General features: G+C 60.6%; 2 protein-coding genes across 4 annotated transcripts; one reads left to right on the top strand and one right to left on the bottom strand.

Moving 5' to 3' along the window:
• Positions 1-251: 251 nt before the first annotated feature.
• On the bottom strand, positions 252-11053 carry LOC138688734 (STE20-like serine/threonine-protein kinase). Of its 2 annotated transcripts, XM_069801131.1 has the most exons (18): positions 8345-11053; positions 7274-7438; positions 7101-7149; positions 6734-6883; positions 6550-6622; positions 5968-6162; positions 5561-5642; positions 5365-5475; positions 3407-5269; positions 3156-3286; positions 2452-2575; positions 2101-2280; positions 1867-1996; positions 1629-1753; positions 1358-1543; positions 1110-1235; positions 894-1007; positions 252-756 (listed from the first exon to the last, which is right to left on the bottom strand). In XM_069801131.1, exons 1-18 carry the CDS (start codon positions 8489-8491, stop codon positions 649-651), a joined length of 4059 nt encoding a protein of 1352 aa, XP_069657232.1. In that variant the 5' UTR covers positions 8492-11053; the 3' UTR covers positions 252-648. The 2 variants fall into 2 exon arrangements, with proteins under 2 accessions (XP_069657232.1, XP_069657231.1); XM_069801130.1 differs by lacking the exon at positions 8345-11053 and having other exon boundaries at positions 7274-7745.
• Positions 11054-11088: 35 nt separating this feature from the next.
• On the top strand, positions 11089-17295 carry ARID5A (AT-rich interaction domain 5A). 2 transcript variants are annotated; one of them, XM_069801143.1, is made up of 7 exons: positions 11089-11320; positions 13449-13546; positions 14325-14490; positions 14574-14626; positions 14712-14809; positions 14926-15073; positions 15347-17295. In XM_069801143.1, the coding sequence occupies exons 2-7, from the start codon at positions 13487-13489 to the stop codon at positions 16637-16639; spliced, it is 1818 nt and encodes a 605-aa protein (XP_069657244.1). In that variant the 5' UTR covers positions 11089-11320; positions 13449-13486; the 3' UTR covers positions 16640-17295. The 2 variants fall into 2 exon arrangements, with proteins under 2 accessions (XP_069657244.1, XP_069657245.1); XM_069801144.1 differs by lacking the exon at positions 14926-15073 and having other exon boundaries at positions 14574-14809.
• The last annotated feature ends 101 nt before the right edge of the window (positions 17296-17396 follow it).

Genomic DNA, 17396 nt, shown 5'->3' with positions numbered 1-17396 from the left:
CTTATTAATGTCCTCAGGGCCCTTGACGAGGTGGGTGGAGAACAGCTCTGTGCAGAGTGGGGGAGCCTAGAGCTGGCTCCAGTGCTGTCCCTGTGCTGTCAGCTGTGCCCCTGTGGGCATCTCTGGGCCAGAGGCTGGGCACAGGACCCCCCCCCTCCCTGAGAGCTGGCCTGAGGGGGCAGGTTGGGGGCACAGGACATGCTGGTGGGGCACAAGGTGAGGAGTTTTAAATAAAAGTCACAAACAGGGACTTTCTTCAAGAAACGATGTATTTCCTTGAGTTGCAATTCAGCTGAGGGGAGGTCTGCATGGGAAACGCCAGCAGCCCCCCCTTGTATCCACAGCTTTGAGACCAGTGGGGGAGACTTCCCTGAGGGACTTCTGGGGCGATGTGAGGTGGCAGCGCCTGCTTCACCTCAGCCCCTCCAGCACAGCGAGGGTGGGCTTGAACACGGCCTCGTCTGCCACCCCCAGGATCTGTACCACGTCCTCCCTGGCCCCAGGGCTCTTCACCCCCAGGGCTCTTCACCCCCAGGGCATCTGCCCCTCACCTTGCCTTTGAGGTCCTTCAGTCCCATCTCCCAGAAGAGCTGTGGGACTGGTCCCCAGGCAGCTGCCTGCCTCTCCCCAGTAATCTGTGGCATAGTGTCAGGAGGGGAGGTGGAAGAAGCGGATGATCCTGTTGCTGCTGTGGGCACCGTGCAGCCCTCCTCGCCGCTGCACCGGCAGCGAGTTCCCCAATTCTTCTTCCAGCATCTGGAGGAGAGAAGCAGCGCTGCCACGTCCCGTGCCCCGTGTTGCGGGGGCTTGCAGCGGGGAGGGCAGCCCTCCATTGCATCCCTTGAGCTGGGCCAAGAAGGGGAGGGGATGCTTCGGGCTGCACGACCACTCACCTCCTTGCGGGCAGCCAGCCGTTGCTTCCACTCGCTGAGCTCCATGACATGCTCCTGGTCCAGCTGCCCCAGCTGCCTCCTCTCCTGTTCTGCCAAGAGGTGCATCTTCTCGCTCTGGGAGAGGGGAGGTGGAAATGGGAAGGAAGATGCTCGAGGAGAGGTAGCAGGGGTGTGGGAAGCCCCTGGGGTGGACAGTTTTGCAGTGGTCCCTGGTACCTGCACCTGCTCCAGCTCTGCCAGGCTCTCGGCCTGCTGCTGCTGCAGCTGCTGCAGCTGCTGCGCCTGCTGCTCCTGCTGCTGTTGCGCTTCCGCTTGCTGCCGCCTCTCCTCCTGCTGCACGAACTGCGGTGGGGGACAGCCCGTGTCACCCTCCCCTTCCCTAAAAGCCATGGCTTACAGTTTGCAGGGACTTTCCCCATACTTTGTGCTGGGGAACCTCGTTGGCCCCGGACAGGTCCTTGTACCTGCTTGGCCCTCTCCCTCTGCTTGGCCCCATTAGCCTCCTGGATCTTCAGGTTGTCCTTGAAGAGGGCCAGGCGGATTTTGGCATCACAGCGCTGGCTTTTCAGCAGCTGAGCCTGCTCCTGCACCTGCTGGCTCTTCAGGTCCTCCAGCAAGAGCTGGTGGAAGCGGTTCATCCTCTCTGTCTCCTGGGAAAGGGGCAGGAGGGTGAGCCAGGAGAGCGGTCAGGAGCCTGCAGGGCTGGGGGAGCATCGCCAGCGCTTCCCACCTCACCTTCTCGTGGCGTTTGCGGAGCTGCTGCCTCTGCAGCGCGTGCTGCTCCTTCACCTGCTGCCTAAAGAGCTGGTACTTCTCCTGCAGGTGCCCTTGCTCCATGTTCCACACCACTGACTCACGGGCTGCCGGGCAAGACCGCAGCATGATGACCACCTCCAAAAAACCCCCAGCCAGACCCCCTGCTTCCCTCCCCAAGAACCCTCCATCCTCTTCCTCCTCCCAGCCCAGTGTGCACCTCTCCTGAGGCTGTGGATCTTGTTGATGCACTCCCAGTCGATGGATGTCATCTTCTTCTTGTGCTCCTGGACGACCTTCTGCAGGGCTGCATTGAGTTCCTCCTGCTGCTGCTGCAGGAACCGCTGCTCCTGCGGTGAGCAATGGAGGGACTTGGTCCCAGCACCCAGGGGAGACGGTCCCCAGCCTCCTGGTGGCATAGCCAGGGAAGCCAGCACTGCCCCCAGACCCTCACCTCTCTCCCATCACCCTTCAGCTCTTCCATCCTCCTCCTGCAGTTCTTCTCCTGGAGGGACTTGAGGCGCTTGGCCTCATCTTGCAGCCTCACTGTGTACTGGAGCTCCTGGCGCTCCTTCAGCTGCTGGTAGCGCCGCTCCAAGCTCTCCATCTCTCGGTCATAAAAGTCCTTCTTGCTCTGCCATGCAGATATGGTTAATGGGGCTGCAGGGACCAGAAGTGGCCACCAAAGAAACCAATCCCCCCCCCCCCCCAGACACTGGCATCTCCCCCAGCGGGACCCCAGCACCCCCTTGCACGTGTCCCTCTCCAAACATATCACGGCATGAAGGGATGATGGTCCAGTTACCGTCATCTCCTGCTCAATGTGACGAAACATCTGCTCCCGCTGCTGGTGAAACTTCTGCTCCAGCTGGCTCTGAGCTCGCTGCTCTTCCTTCTGCAGCACTCGCAGCTCGCGGAGCTCCTGGCGCCTAAAGGTTTGGGGAATCAGGGTGAGAGGGGGTTGAAGGAGGCCCCTCTTGCTCTCAGGATGGCTGACTTCTAGGTGGCTAAAGGAAGGGAGAAGCTCAGCCCTGGTGCAACATCACAGAGAATTTCTCCAGCAAGAAGGAAGATGGGATGCCGGTTGGGTCTGTGGTGGCCACAGTCCCAAGCTCAGCCGATGTCACTGCCCCTCCATCTCCCCCTTCATCCTTTCCTACTCTCCTTGGGTGACGTGAGAGCTTATGGGAGAAGATCTTCCTCTCTCTCCTTAAGCTGGCTGCTGGACACACCAGATATGGGGCTGGGTGATGTTTTGGCTCCTCATGTGTCCCTAGTGCACAGCTCTGAGGATGCAGGGAATGGTTTGCTCATGCTTTCCTGCTGGAGTAGACCCCAGCCAGGGAGGCAGATGGGTTTTCCAAGCCTGGAGGTCAAGCACTTGTACTTTGCACAGAGACACCCAGACCCATCCTCCATCCCACACCTTCTCCCCTTTCCTCCTGGTCCTCCTCAGCCAGAAACAGGTGGAAGATGCCTGGTGGCCCCTCCGCTAACGGCATCACTCACCGAGCCGAGCGCACCATCTCATCCCTTGCCTCAGCCTTGCCGACGGTCCTGGCGGTCGTCACACTCACCTCCTCCCCGTCTACCACAAACCTGCGGGTTTTCTTCACGGTCCTTTGGAGCAAGGCAGGTTCCTGTGCAACAGGAAGCAACAGTTTGAGCTCAGACGGCCCAAAACTACATAAACCCGACATGGGAGCCCATGTAAGGAGGGGGGCAGGTTCACGTGGCCATGTTACCTGCAAGCTTCTTACCTGCTGGGTTTCCCCAGCAGAGGGGAAAGGCTGCGCTGCTGCAGGGAGGGTACTTGGACCTTGTACATCTGCGGGGTTTTCCACAGGGGATGGCTCCTCTCCTTGCTTTGATGTGACAGATGGATCTGGTGGGTTCCCTGCTTCCCACACGGCCCGTGCCTGGGAAGAGTTGCGGACAAGGGCAGCACCAAGGCTCACGGTCTTTGTGGCCTTTGGATGTCCACCAAGGCCCTCCTGGGGCTCTGGCACTGCTCCATGACCCTCCAAGCCACCCATCTCCTCTCCAGCTCCATCCCTTGATGGCTCTTCAGGTGCTGGAGCAACCTGCACCCCATCTTCTCCAAGCTCTCCATCATTTCCATCTTCTCCTTTCCAGCCATTCCCATGAGCAGCTCCTGGCTGGTTGTCTCTGGGGCTGCTTTCTGCTTTCTCTTCTGTTTCTTCTTCAACAGGCCCCGGGATCTCCACAGCGGGTGAATCCTCTGCTGAATTTTGGGCCTCCTCACTTGCAGGTCCCTCTCCCGCACATGCTGCAGAGGCTGCCTCCGGTTCCTCTCCTGCCAGCATCACCTCCCCCAGGCCGGCTGCATCTCCCACTGGGTTATGGTCTCCAATCAAACACCCTTCTACAACATCCTCTTCCAATTTCAATTCTGCTGCCACCAGGGCTTCCTCAGGAGAAGTTTCCACCCTAGTTTCAGCATTGTCTATGGCTTCCTCCTCATTCCTTCCCACCTCCTGCTCAACCAGGTCCAGGGGGTCAGCGTCGGGCTCGCGCAAGCCTGAGTTTCTCTCCCCATTGTTCCTCTCTCCGGCCTCTCCCAGACCAGCTGGAGGCTCCTGCTGCCCCTTGAGAACATCTGACCCCCCCACTGCCTCCTCTGTCACACTGGGTGTCAGCGATTCTTCACCCCATGGCAACCTCTCCTCCACCAGCTGCGTCTCCTCAGCCTCTCCAGCACCCTCAGGTCCCACGGGTGCCCTCCCTGCTCCACCACCATCCTTCCCAAGGCGATCTTCAGCCCCAGTGGAGCCAACCTCAACCTTCAGGTTTAGCAATGACCGAGTAACCTGGTGCCGATGCTCTGCCAACAAGTTGAAGCTCTGGGTTTTGGTCCACAGGTCCAGGGCTGCCACCAGCTGCCCCACGGCCAAGCCTCTGTGCCAGCCCCCATCCACAGGTGCAGGCAGGGCCAGTGAGTTCCAAGTAGGGTCTCTGCTTAGCTCCTTTTTTGTATTGCTTTTGGGGGTTGAAACGGGGCTGGGTTGGGCTGCAAGCTGTCCCTCCACAAGTGTTTCAGCCACCGGTGATGCATTGGCATGGTGGTTTTCCTCCTGGGGGTCTGCCTTGGGTCCAACCTGCTCTGCCTTCAGCTCTCGCGGTTCAGCAAGGTCTCCTGCCCGCTGTGACCCTGAGGGGAGCTCAGCCACGTTGCAGGGGGTCCCCAGAGGGCTAGTCTCTTCTTTACACCCTTGAACTTCTCCTGCCTCTGCTGGGACTGGTGTCCCTTGAGGACCATCCAGCGCCATGATCTCCAACCCACTCGGCTCTGCCCTGTGCTGCTCCTTAAGTGTTTCTTGGGACTTCATCCCTCCAAAAAATGACCTGTGCCGCATCAGCTTCAGAAACTCGGATGGCCTCTTTGCAGTGAGCCTCATGGAGCCCACAGGCTCGAGCAAGGACCTCCTCCTCCTTTGCTTCAAGAAGTCAGATGCTTTCTTGGTCCTTGGCTCTGCCACCATCTGGATGTCGGATAGAATGCCTGGCTCCTCGCTGATTCTCCCCGCAGAGTCCAGGGGCTGATCATCCAGGGGACCCCCCAGGGTTGGGGTGCAGGAAGACTCTCCATGCTCCTGCCCAGGCTGTGGGGTGGACAACGGGGGAAGAGGTGAGGCTCAACGAGCTTGTGGAAAGGGTTGGAGGGATCTCGCACCCCAGCCAGCCACTACTCACGCACCAAGGGGACTGGACTTTCCTCCTCATCCTCTTCCTCCAGCACGTCAGCCCGGGCTTCAGCCACCAGCTCCCGGAGCGGCCGCTTGTCGGAGATGCCCACCACGAAGGGGTGCTGGGTGGGAGCAAGGGAGGTGAGCGGGGCCAGCAGTGGGGATGGGTCCCACCACCCTGAGCAGGTGGCAATGGATGCTACCCACCTGCAGGAGCTGGCTGGCTGACCACCGTGCCTCGGGGCTCTTCTCCAAGGTTTTCCTCAGGAAGTCCTTGAAGTCTTCAGACCTGTGGGATGGTCCCTGTCACCCCCACTGTGGACCCCACAGACCGTGGGGTGATGCTAGGGACACTCAGGCTCTACTAGCACCTTGGCAGGAGGTCCCTACCCCCGTGCTGCCCACCAGTGTCACCTTCTGTGGGCAAAGGCAGCGCGATGGGAAACCTGCGGTGCCACTTCTGGAGCTGGGCTTGAAGGAGTCACGACCAGCATCACTTACAGTCTAAGAGCCCGTGCCAGCTGCCCAGACATGGCTTCGAGCAGGAGCTGCCCCATGGGGCAACTTCTCCCACCGTCACTGACATGGGGTGACATCTCCACACGGGGACTCACCACCTCTTGGGGTGACGCAAGCTGGGTGGCTGCGACTTGGCGATCTTCAGCAGCACCCGGAGGGGGTTCAGCTCATGGTAGGGGGGCTCCATCTCAGCCATCTCGATCAGCGTGATGCCCAGTGACCAGATGTCAGCCTTGTAGCCGTAGGGGCTCTCCTTGGACGTCTCACACTGTACCACCTCTGGGGCCATCCTGTGCATGGAGAGAAGGGAAGAGCTCCAGCTTGCCCTGGGCCAGGGGCTGGTATCTCCCCCTGAAACCAAACCCAGGTGCCATCCCCTCCAGAGACAACCCTGCAGGCGCAGGATTCAACGCCAGCTCTTCCAGCGCTACCCCAGGAGGGCTTGCACCCACCAGCACCCCACGTGTCCTCTCCATACATAGTCTCATGCTACTGGGAAGCCCACCCTGGAGCTGGAGTTGGCTGGAGGAGGAAAAATCCAGTTCCTCGAGATGCTCCTAGTGTCAAGGAGCCGGTTGTGAGCAGCCACAGGAGGAACGGGACATCTGGGCTCCCCCATCCCACCTGCCTGCACTCTCAAATCCCACCAGCCCCATGGATTTCTGCCCCACACCTACCAGTACGGGGTACCGATGAAGGACACCCGGCGCTGGACAGTGCTGGAGTTTTTGGCTGAGACACCAAAATCAGCTGCAGAGTAGAGAGCAGCCGTGAGAGAGGATCCTTGGGGCAAAGCATCCCCGGGACTTCACTCCTGGCCTCCCTCTGCCACGCGGCACCCCAATGCCCCCGGGGACTCACCCAGCTTGACGTCCCCGTCGAGGGTGAGCAGGACGTTGCCAGCCTTCACGTCCCTGTGGATGATCTTGCAGCTGTGCAGGTATTGCAGTGCCAGCAGCAGCTGCTTGCAAGCCACTCGAATCTGCTCCTCCGTCAACCCTTTCTCCAGCTCTGCCGTTAGCGCAAATGAACCCCACCGCTAAGTGATGCCTCTTGCCCAGCACCCCCCACAAACCCAGGGGGTATCTGGAGGAAGATGCACCCCAACACATCCTCCCTCCTGGAGATGCTGCACAAGCCCAGGACTCCCTTCCACGCCATGAAATTTGGCAATCCCATCCCAAACCCTCCGACAACTGCGTGCCAGCCAGAAAAAAAATTTATTTACCCAAAATCACTGCATCCACGGCCCCTCCAGGACAAAACTCCACCAGGATCTGCAGGGAGATGTTTCCCACTCTGTCTCCGAACATGTCCCCTCCAGACCGAGTCCCCCAGCCCCAAGATGCCAGTGGGACCCTGGCTGGGGGGTGGGACGGACCAGCACCCTCCGTAGCTCACCCAGAGCCGCCCATTCCAGTAGAGCGCATCCAGCAGCTTGGTGATGTTGGGGTGGTCACAACAAGCCAAGATCTCGATCTCCACCACATAGTCCTCCAGTTCCTCCTCACTCGGGGTGTCGATCACCTTGGCGGCTGCCAACACCCCCGTCACCTTGTTCTGCGCCTGGGGGGGGGAGAGGTTTCGTGGGGGCTCGTGGGGTACAAAAGGAGCAGCCCCAAAATTTTCAGAGAGGGGGAAGCTTGGACCCATCACATCCCTCTCCAGCTGCTCGGTGCTGCCAAGCCAAATGCTGGGGACAGACATGGGGACCCCACTATCACCAGAGCCAGGAAGGAGAGGGATGCGCAGCCACCCCATGCACAGGGCTGACGTGCAGGTGGTCCCAGCGTGGCCGTGCCACCCTGTGTGTGAGTCTCGGAGAATCCCACTGTATCCCAAAACCCTCCTGCAAGCTACGTCCTCCCACGGATGCAATATAGTTCCCGTGGGCACAGCCACTCTGAGCGCCGGCACGTGGGGGCTCAGCAAACCCCACCCCAAGGACCTTTTTTGGGGGTCCCATCCTGCAAGCAATGCCGAGGCGTTCGCCTGCCCTGAAAACACCAAAAAGAGAGAAAAGGGGATGGGTTTGGCCAGGACAAGCCCAACCAGGGCCAGGGACCATCACTGCTGCGTGCCACCGGCCCCAGTGCCGGAAGGCGGCTGCTGCTGTGGGTCTGGTGAGCGGCAAATTTGGGTTTCCTGTCGCGCTCAGGCTCTGCACCGTGGTTTCAGAGAAAAACATCCCCGTCTCAACACCCTCACACCAAGCAAGGAGGCAAACACCCGCCGGCAAACGGGCCGACTCCAGGAGCCGGTGGCTCTCCCCGTGCCGAAGGTTGGGGATGGGCGGAGCCAGCACCGGGTGAGGACCCTGCCATCTTCTGCTAGAAATTTGGGGCTGTTTAGAGGTTTTTTTAGCTTCTTGCGTGCCGGAAACTGCAGGATGCGAGGCAGCACCAGAAAAAAAAAAAAAAGCATTTGCAAAAACCCTTGGGGCACCAGCAGCATTTTGAAATGCCCTCCTACCTTAAAGACCTTGCCGAAGGCGCCATCGCCCAGCTCGCCCAGCACCTGCCAGGCCTCCTCGGGGTCGACATCCCGTTTAACGTGCTCGTACTGCCTCGGCGGCTTCTTCTTTTCCGAAAAGCCAAAAAGGCGCCGGAGAAAAGCCATGGGGCCACCTCCATGCAGAGAAAAGGTGGACGGCTGGGCTCAAGCTCCTCCACCAAGCACCTTCGCAGCCTTCTTCGCAGCCCTCGCTCTTCCTCCCCCGCGGGCAGGAAGGGGCTGAGCGCTGCCCGGCCCGCGCAGGATGTGCCGTGAGATGGAGGTGCCAAAAAGGGGATGCTTCGCCCCGTACAGGTCACATCCCACCCTCAGGTATTTTCAGGATGGGAGAAAAGGTTCGTGCTCACCCAAAGGTGCTGCCTGCCCCCCCCCCCCCCCTTGCACCCCTGCCAAAGCCACATGTGTGGGTCTATAGGGGTCCCTGGGCATCCCTCTGCAGATATACGGTCCTTTATGGTCACAGGCGCTTGTCTGGGTGCACATCCCCGTGAATTTATGTAGCCCTGTGCATGCACATCCACACACAGCCTTAGCTGGGATGAGCAGCAACAGGCTCTGTGGCTGGGCTGAGCTTAAATAGGTCCTGTGGGTGTTGGGACACCCCAGGTGAGGTCATTAAGCCTTATTAGTGCCCCACTAATTAATTCTCCCTGGAAAGTTCCTTGTGGTTAGGTTGGTGTTCAGCCGTGACACTGCTTTGGCAGAGGGTTGGGGTGTAAAATGTTGGCACCGTGGCTGGCACCTCCTTTTGCAGCCGCCAGCCTCCTCTTGATGGGGGGCACCCAAAGTGTGCTTGTGTCCCCCCCAGCACCCAGGGTGCTGCAGCAGCACCCGAAAGCAGCCGGCTCCAGCTGCTCCCCTAAATCAAGGTGGTTTTTGCCTCGTGAATAATAAACCCCCTGTGCCAGTGTGGGCACAGCATCTCTCCGGTGCTGGGGGGTGGGGGGGACTCAGCTCACGTGTGCTCCTCGAGGAGGCTGTTTTCCTGGTGATTACATCGGTTAATCATGGGGTAATTAAATCCAGGAGCTATTTCATGGCTTTATATTCATAATTTATAGCGTCAGGATCCAGAATAGAGCTACACTTCTATACCAGCACTTGATGGGATTAACCCACGGGAGGAGGGTGCTGGCGATTCCTGCAACCTCAAAGCCCCCCCAGACCCTCATGAGATAACGAACCCTGTTGCCGCAGTTTGTGCCCCAAAGGGATGCAGGTGCCGCCAGCGCTGCTGAATCCAGCGCCACCCCAGCAGCTGGGCTTTCATTTTTTGGCTCTTTTTTTCCTTCTCTTTTTCCTTTTTCTCCTTCTCCTTTTCTTTCTTCTAATTCTTCTTTTCCTTTTCCTCCATCGCCTTCTCCTTTTCCTCCTTCTCCTTTTCCTTCTTCTTTTCCTTCTCCTTTTCTGTTTCCTTCTCCTTTTCCGTTTCCTTCTCCTTTTCCTTCTTTTCCTTTTCCAGCAGCTGACAGCACTGGGCTTTGCACACTGGCTGAGCCCTGATGCCTTTCAGTGCACTGATGGCCACTATCACCCCAGTGACATCTTTCAACCTCAATAATTCCCCTTTTCCTCCAGCATCTCTTCCATGGGATGAAAAAATAAACCCCGACTGAGGCAGAAGCTTTCCCTCGCACTCCTGTTGGAGCAGAGCCCCGCAGGGGCCAAATCCCTCCCAGGGTTGGATGCTCAGCTCCCCCCCGAGAGCCTGAAATTCAATATATTCCCAGCCAGGCGAGCAGAGGTGATGGCAAGTCCAGGCAAGCTGGACTGTGCACACAGCCGCCATGTGCAAGGGGAAACTGAGGCAGGACACACACACACACACACACAGCTCCAGACCCCCCCATTCTGCTTAAATAGAAACCGGAGCCAGGAATAGAAACCCAAATGGGGTTTTTTGTTGTTGTTTTTTTTGCTCTTTTTCATTAAATCACGTTATTATTAAGTAGAAAGCGGATGTGTTCCTGGAACAAAAGGGTTAATATCACCCTCAGATTCCTTCACCCCTTTTCTAGCCCTGGGGGGGGGACAGGAGCCAGATGCCCCCCCTGTCCTCCCCCTGCTTCTGCTTTCTCCGGCTGTTGGCCCAAAATGAGTCACCGGGGGATTTTTCTTTTTTTTTTGGGGCTCTTTCACAAGCTGGCTGGGGGGGGGGGGCGACTGTCGGGGGGCTGCTATGGGGTTGCACACCCATGGGTGCTCTCCAGCAGCCCCCAGTCCGGCCCCTGCCATCCCCCACTTATGGACGGCTTTGGTCCCATGGGACTGGGATGTCCAAGTTGGGGACAAGGGACACTGTCCCTGGAAAGTGGTACCCAATGCCCAAGCGATGCTGGGAGCTCAGTCCCAGTTTGCAGGATGGTGCCCAGCCCAGGGGACACCAGTGGCTCGATCCCAGTTTGAAGGATGGTGCCCAGACCAGGGGACACCAGGGGCTCAGTCCCAGTTTGCAGGATGATGCCCAGCCCCAGGGGACACCAGTGGCTCGATCCCAGTTTGCAGGATGGTGCCCAGCAAAGCCACCCTCAGGGGGGGACCAGGACCACGACCCCACAGGCGTCCCGGCCCCCGGGACCCGACCGTGTCCCCAGACCCCCGGGGGCCGGCCGGCACCGCGGCCGCATCGCCAGCTCTGGATTGGGGCGGCGGGGCTGAGCGGGGGGGGTCGGACTGGAAAGTCCGGCACAGTCATTCAGCGCGGTGCTGGGCTGCCCCTGGGTGAGAACCCCCAAAAAAGCCCGTCCGTTCCGGTAACGAAAGAGTCAATGGCACACGCAAACCCCCACTCGCACACACAGGCACACGCCACTTCCCCGAGTGGGGGATGACTCATCCCCCAGCCCGTCATCCCCAGTACCGTAACACCAGCAAACCACAGAGCTCTTCCTCCGGCCGCGCCGATGAGCCGCCCGGCCTTCGCCTCCTGAGCCCGTGAGTACCAGGGGTCCCTGGGGCTGGGGTCGGGGTGGGGGGGGTCCCCCCATCAGCCGCCACGAGCCGCGCGTCACCCCGTCTCCATCCCATCCCGCCGCCGCCCGGCTGAGACCGGCCGAACTCGGCGCATGCCACGGCGGCAAGTCCGGGGAAAACCGTCCGGTTGGATGGGAATCCCAAACCCGCGGGAGAAAGCGGGGTGGGGGGGTGGGGGGGATCCACCCCAACTCCACGGGGACACCCTCACCCGTGACCATCCCCGCCTGCCCCAAACCCCTTCCCCAGCCTTCTCCCGCACCCCCGGCGGCCGGCGGGTCCCTTCGCCCGGCGTTGGGTGATGTAAGGGGGTTATTTTCACTCCCGGCGGCGGCGCGGGCCGGGGAAAGGATGACTTCAACCCATTACTCACCCGCCGTAATGGCTTGGCACCGCTCCCGCGCTATTCCTAGCCGTGACGCTCGGCCCTTCGATCCCAACCTCCGCCACGCTCGGCGGCTGGCCGGCAACACTGGACTGGCCGTTCGCCGGGAATTTGGGCCTAAACGGTCAAAATTTAGGTTAAGGGGGGGTGATTTCGATAAGGAGAACGAGGCCCGTGGGGCACCGAGGGCTTTTGCAGGTGGCGAGAAGCGCGGTGGGGCGGTACGTGAGATGAGTTTGGCCGGTCTCAGCCCGCTCCGGCCCAGCTTTCGTGGAGCGACGCTGCGGTTTCTCGACAGCGCCGGGAAAGTGCCGCCCCCGCCACAAAAACGCCGTTAATGATTATCGCATTAAATGCGTAATTACAGCCCAGCCGTCACCTTCGGCTCCCCAAATTACTGGCGCAAAGCTCACCCGCCGCCTGGTTTGATGCAACACAGCTTGTTCGCGCCAGCCTGAGTAGTTCAGCCCCAAATCGGCTGCTTTTCACCCCAAAAGCCCCCGTTGTCTGCCCCCCCCCACCCCTCCCGGTTTCCTGCGTTTTCGTAGCAATACCAGAAAAGGAGGAAATCACGTCAGCGGCTCGGCCGCGCTCGCGGTGCCGGGAATCAAATCCGAGCCGGTGAAATCACGGCCGGGTCACGCGGGGGGTCCGCACGCATACGGACACGCGTGTACTTTGCGCGTACCTGCCGCACACGCGGGTACCTGCAGGCACATAGAGGTACACGTGTGTGCCCACCAGCACTGCACCCCCAGGCAGAGGCGCCCACCCCCCACGTGTGTGCTCATCTCTTTGCACGTGCACACACGTGTGCGTGCGCAGGCGCCCACCTGTATGTACACGCCCGCACGTGCCTGTACTCACCCGCACACGCGTGTTGGCACTCGTATACCCCACCAGGAACACGCGTGCCCACCCTGGCACACGCATTTTTACCCACGCGTGTGCCCCCCTTGCACACACACACCTCGCAGGCAAATACCCACTTTCCCCGATATATATGAACCCACACGCACACCTACACGCCTACGTAGCAATATACATGTCCACGTACACGCGTGTGCACACACACGCACACACACGCGCAACCCGCAGACACACGCACGATGAGCCGCAGAACTACAACTCCCAGCATGCCCCTCGCCAGGGGAGGGGGAACAACAACAAGCGGCTGGGTTATCCAATAGGAAGAGGGGGGCGTGGAAGCGCTAGCCAATAGGCGGAGGGGGGCGTGGCGGTACCGCCCCGCGGGCGCGGCGGGTAATCACATGGCGCGGCGGCGGCGGGTGAGCGGGACCGTGATCGCGGCGCGGAGGGGGGGACACACCGGAGAGGGTCTCTCGTGGGAGTGGGGGGGGTCCCCGTTGCCCCCCCCACTTACCCCGGTCCTCAGTTTCCCCAGGTTGGCCCTCCCGCTTTTTTTTCCCTTTTTTGCCAAAGTTTTCACCCAAAAAAGTAGGCGCGGGGGGGGGGGGATTTGGGGTGTCAAGGGGGATTGAGCCCTAAATTTGGGGGGGGGGGGGGGCAGCCTGGGGCCACGGTGTCGCCCGCCAGGCACCGAATCGGCCGATTTCGGTGCCTAGCGGGCGACACCATGCCCCAAATCATCCCAATTTACCCTTAATTTTTTTTTGGGGGGGGGGGGGCCAGCAACAATTTGGGGTGTCTCACCCCCCTATTTTTTTTGTTTTTGCTTTGCAGGACCCCTCCTAAAATCAAAGACAACAACTTTTTCCCCCATGGAGGACAACGAAACGCAGGGACGAGACCCCCAAGAGCCCACCACTGCCAAACCGGCGGTGAGGTTTTTTTTTGGGGGGGCGGGGAGGATGCTGAACCCCCCCATATTTGGGGGACACACACACACACGAGCATCGCTTTGCTGCCTGTGAAAGCGAGAATGAGGAAGAGGAGGGTGAATTTCCCAGCATTGGGGGGGGAAACTTACCCAAAACAGGGCATTTTTGGGGACAGAAATGAGCTTCCCTCCCCACCCCTCCGCAGCTTCTAATTATTTTTTAATCCTGACGAAGGGGGAGGGGGGTGGTTAGGTTTTGCGCCCCCCCAGCAGCTTTTTATTTTTAAAAGAAAAAAAAAAAAGCCTCAAAATAGTTCAGCCGTTAAAATACCACGTCCGTCACAAGCGGTTAAAAGAATAGAAAGACGAAGAAGAAGAATTAAAAAAATAAATAAATAAAAAAAAATCAAGTACTTGGGAGCCGAGCAGCTGCTTTGCCCAAAAATAGCAACAAGTTTTATAACTCCGGAAAATGTAGAACAAACAAACGAGAAACATTTTTAGCTGAGAAAGGCGGTGGCGGGGGGGGATGGAGGATGAATTTCTGCCCGTCTGTTTTCCTGGAAGCCGTTCCTCGTGTTCTCGCACAGTTCCAGCGCTTTGACCAACTTGGCCGGCGGCCCGGGCTGCCGGCTAACGAACCGAGAGCTCGTTAAATGCCTTTGGGTTGGAAAGCATCCCCGAGATTGGCAACGGGGGGGGGTGGGGAGGTTGTTGGGTGCTTCTGCTCCGCCTCAGTTTCCCCTTCGGCTCTTTCTCACACCCCCCGTGTCTCACAGGAGGCTCCGGTCCGGGACAATGGCTCCGAGCGGGAGAAGCCGGTGGAAGAAACGACAACCGGCGGGGAGAAGGAGGAGGAGGAAGCCTTCCTCGTCAGCCTCTACAAGTTCATGAAGGACCGACACACGCCCATCGAGAGGATCCCCCACCTCGGCTTCAAGCAGAGTACGTCCCTCGCCGGGACCGGCAGGAGTTGCCGGCGAGCGCCGCGTCCCCCTGACCCTCGGTGTCTCCTCTTTTATTTCCAGTTAACCTCTGGAAGATCTACAAAGCCGTGGAGAAGCTGGGAGCCTACGAGTTGGTAAGCCATGTCCCCTGGGTGCCGGGATGTCCCCTGGGTGCCCGGGGCTTGGGGGGGGCGGCTAACCCATCCCTCCCTGCCGCAGGTGACGGGACGACGGCTCTGGAAGAACGTCTACGACGAACTGGGGGGCAGCCCCGGCAGCACCAGCGCGGCCACCTGCACCCGGCGGCACTACGAGAGGTGGGGGACAAGCCGGGGGCGGGGGGGGGGGGGGTCCCGCTCCGTGCCTCGGTTTCCCCTCCCGGCGCCGGTTCTCACTGCCGCTCCCCCACATCCCACCCCCCCCCACCCCGCAGGCTGGTCCTCCCGTACGTGCGGCATCTCAAGGGGGAGGACGACAAACCTCTGCCCCCCAGCAAGCCCCGCAAGCAGTACAAGGTCTCCAAGGGCACCGAGACGGGCGAGAAGAGCAAGAGGGCCAAGAAGGAGAAGGGCCGGGAGCAGGTGCGCGGCCCCCCCCACCCCAAGACCCCGGTTGATGTGGCTCCGGTTTAGGAGCAGCCCCGGAACCCCGCACCGACCCCCCGGGTCTGTCCCTCACCGGGGGGGAATCCATCGGGGTGGCCAGGGAAGAGGGATGCGGCTGGCTGGGAAAAGAGGAGAGCAGAGGGCTTGAGGGCAGCCAAAGATGGGGAGAGGGCTGGGGGGCAGCCAGGACCCCGGCACGGGGATGCGGCAGAGTCCGGCACCCACACCCTGAATCCCCTTTGCTCGCAGATGCCTCCGGATAAGGCGAAGCCAGAGGGACCGGCCGGCACAGAGGAGGCGAGGGATGCGCCGGAGCGGAGCCGGGCGGTGGAGGGATGCTCCGGTCCGGGGGTCCCGACCCCGAGCCCCTCAGGGGGGTGTCCCGGCACCTGCAGGACCCACACGGAAACCTACAAGCGCCTTTTCTCCAGCTTCTACTCCAAAGGCAACCACCCCATCATGTCTCCGCTGGCCAAGAAGAAGCTGCTGGCCCAAGTGAGCAAGGCAGAGTCCTTGCACTGCCACAAACGCCATTGCCCCGAGGGCCGGCGGTCGGTGAGCAACGCTGGCCCCGGCCCCAACCCCGAGCCCCCCCGGCTGGCCACCGGCCCCCACCTGGATGAGCAGAGGAGCCCGGAGCCGTCGGGAGCTCAGGATACAGCTCCAAGCGTTGGGAGCGAGGTGGGACCTGTCCGCAGCGCGTCCCCCCGCGAGAGAGACAGCCAGCCCTGCCCGCGGGCCGAGGACGGGTGTCCGGCGCCCACCATCTTCACCGGCTGCTTCCACGCCTACCGCAACGAGGTGCTGAAGCCCGTCGGCTGCCATCCCCTCTGGGGGTATTTCTCCAGCTTGAAGGACTTTTTGGAGCCGCCTTCCGCCTTCCCGTCACGACCCGAGGAGCCGGAGCAGCCCCAAGACCTGCGGAGCAAAGGAGGGCAGCCGTGGAGCGGGGAGAGCCGGCGAGCGGCCGCCTGCGCCACCGTCAAAGCCTGCTGGGTGCCCCCCGGGGCCAGCTTCACCCCCACCGCGCCGAGGGGCAAGCGCGGTCGGGAGGAGGAGACGGCTTTCGGCCCCAGCGCCAAGTTACGTGCCATCTCTCCCTTCGTGAAGGAGGCCGACGGCAGGGACCCGGGCGCCGGCTCGCCCGGGGGCCAGCAAGGGCTGGCCAAACCCAAGGCGGTAGTGGCCAGCCCTGGCTACGCCACGCCGCTGCCGCAAGCTCCGGACGTTTACAAGGGAGCGATGCTGCGTTTCCCGGTGAGCTTCGGCAGCCCGCTGGAGCACCTCAAAACCCAAGGGGTGCCGGTGGCACCGTCCCTCTCCGTCAACCCCTTTGTCATCCCTGCTTTCCCCAGCCCTTTGGTAGCCGCCTCCACGCAGCCCTCTGACCTGTGCCAGCCGCTGGCGACCGGCCCCGGGCACTACCCGGCATCCTACGAGAGCTCGCTGCAGCACCGGCTCTACCCGGCGGCAACGTGGCACAGCCAACCCACCTATGCCTCCCGCCACGCGCCGGCCTTTCACCGCCACGCCAAGCTGTAGCGCTTTCATCCCGCTCCGGATCGGCTTCGTTCCCTGCGGAGAAGAGAGCCGGCCAGGATGCCGCGGCGGCTGAGCCGGGAAGCGAGGCATGTGCCAGAGCCGGTCACCGCTTCAGAGCCTGGCAAGGGGACTAAGAGGAGACAATCTGGACTGTGTCATTTTTACTCTTGATCTTAGAGCTGTTTGTATCTGACATCGTTACACCGGTGACTTAACTACCAATATCACAGGGTTATATATATATATTATATATATATATACATACACACATAAAAAAAAGGGAGCAAAATGAGTTGCAGAGGTTTCTATTTTGCTAGAGATGCCGTGCCCCGGCACGGTTTCGCATGATGTGGCGAGGATGCTGAGATGGGTGACGGTTATTCCCACCCCACCGTGGCCAGGACGCTCGGCGACTCCCTGGTCCAGAGCCCTGGCTGGCTGATGCAATTTTGGTTTTTAATTCTGCTGCCTCTGTCCAGGGCTCCAGAGGTTTTTTTTAGGGGTTTGGGACTGCAGCGAGCGGCCGCTGTGTTGGGTGTCTGCCCGCAAAGCACTCCGGCCGCTCCGCTCGCTGTTGCTCTGCACCTCGAACAGCCACAGCGGCTGAGCTGGTTGCAGGGGCAGCACCCAAAATAAAACTGGCTGGATGGTCCCGACCTGGCAGTGTTTGGGGTGTCCTTGATTTCTGGGATCGGGGCAGGGTTTGGGGGGATCCTCACCCTAAGCACGGAGCCCCAGAGGCATTTCGTGATGCTGT

Source organism: Haliaeetus albicilla, chromosome 13, assembly GCF_947461875.1.
Source record: "Haliaeetus albicilla chromosome 13, bHalAlb1.1, whole genome shotgun sequence".
Taxonomy (NCBI): Eukaryota; Metazoa; Chordata; class Aves; order Accipitriformes; family Accipitridae; genus Haliaeetus; species Haliaeetus albicilla.
The sequence above is the reverse complement of the archived record's forward strand: the minus strand, read 5'-3'. Positions and strand labels throughout refer to the sequence as shown.

What these genes read in the sequence shown, in the direction of transcription:
- ARID5A (XM_069801143.1), top strand. Translation starts at nt 13,487, where the DNA reads ATGGAGGACAACGAAACGCAGGGACGAGACCCCCAAGAGCCCACCACT. An exon ending in AGCTGGGAGCCTACGAGTTG is followed by an intron (nt 14,627 to 14,711) that starts GTAAGCCATGTC and finishes TCCCTGCCGCAG; the next exon opens with GTGACGGGACGACGGCTCTG. An exon ending in AGGAGAAGGGCCGGGAGCAG is followed by an intron (nt 15,074 to 15,346) that starts GTGCGCGGCCCC and finishes CTTTGCTCGCAG; the next exon opens with ATGCCTCCGGATAAGGCGAA.
- LOC138688734 (XM_069801130.1), bottom strand. Translation starts at nt 7,633, where the DNA reads ATGGGGTGGCTGCGCATCCCTCTCCTTCCTGGCTCTGGTGATAGTGGG. An exon ending in TTCATCGGTACCCCGTACTG is followed by an intron (nt 6,163 to 6,549) that starts GTAGGTGTGGGG and finishes CTCCATGCACAG; the next exon opens with GATGGCCCCAGAGGTGGTAC. An exon ending in TCCGCAAACGCCACGAGAAG is followed by an intron (nt 1,544 to 1,628) that starts GTGAGGTGGGAA and finishes CCCCTTTCCCAG; the next exon opens with GAGACAGAGAGGATGAACCG.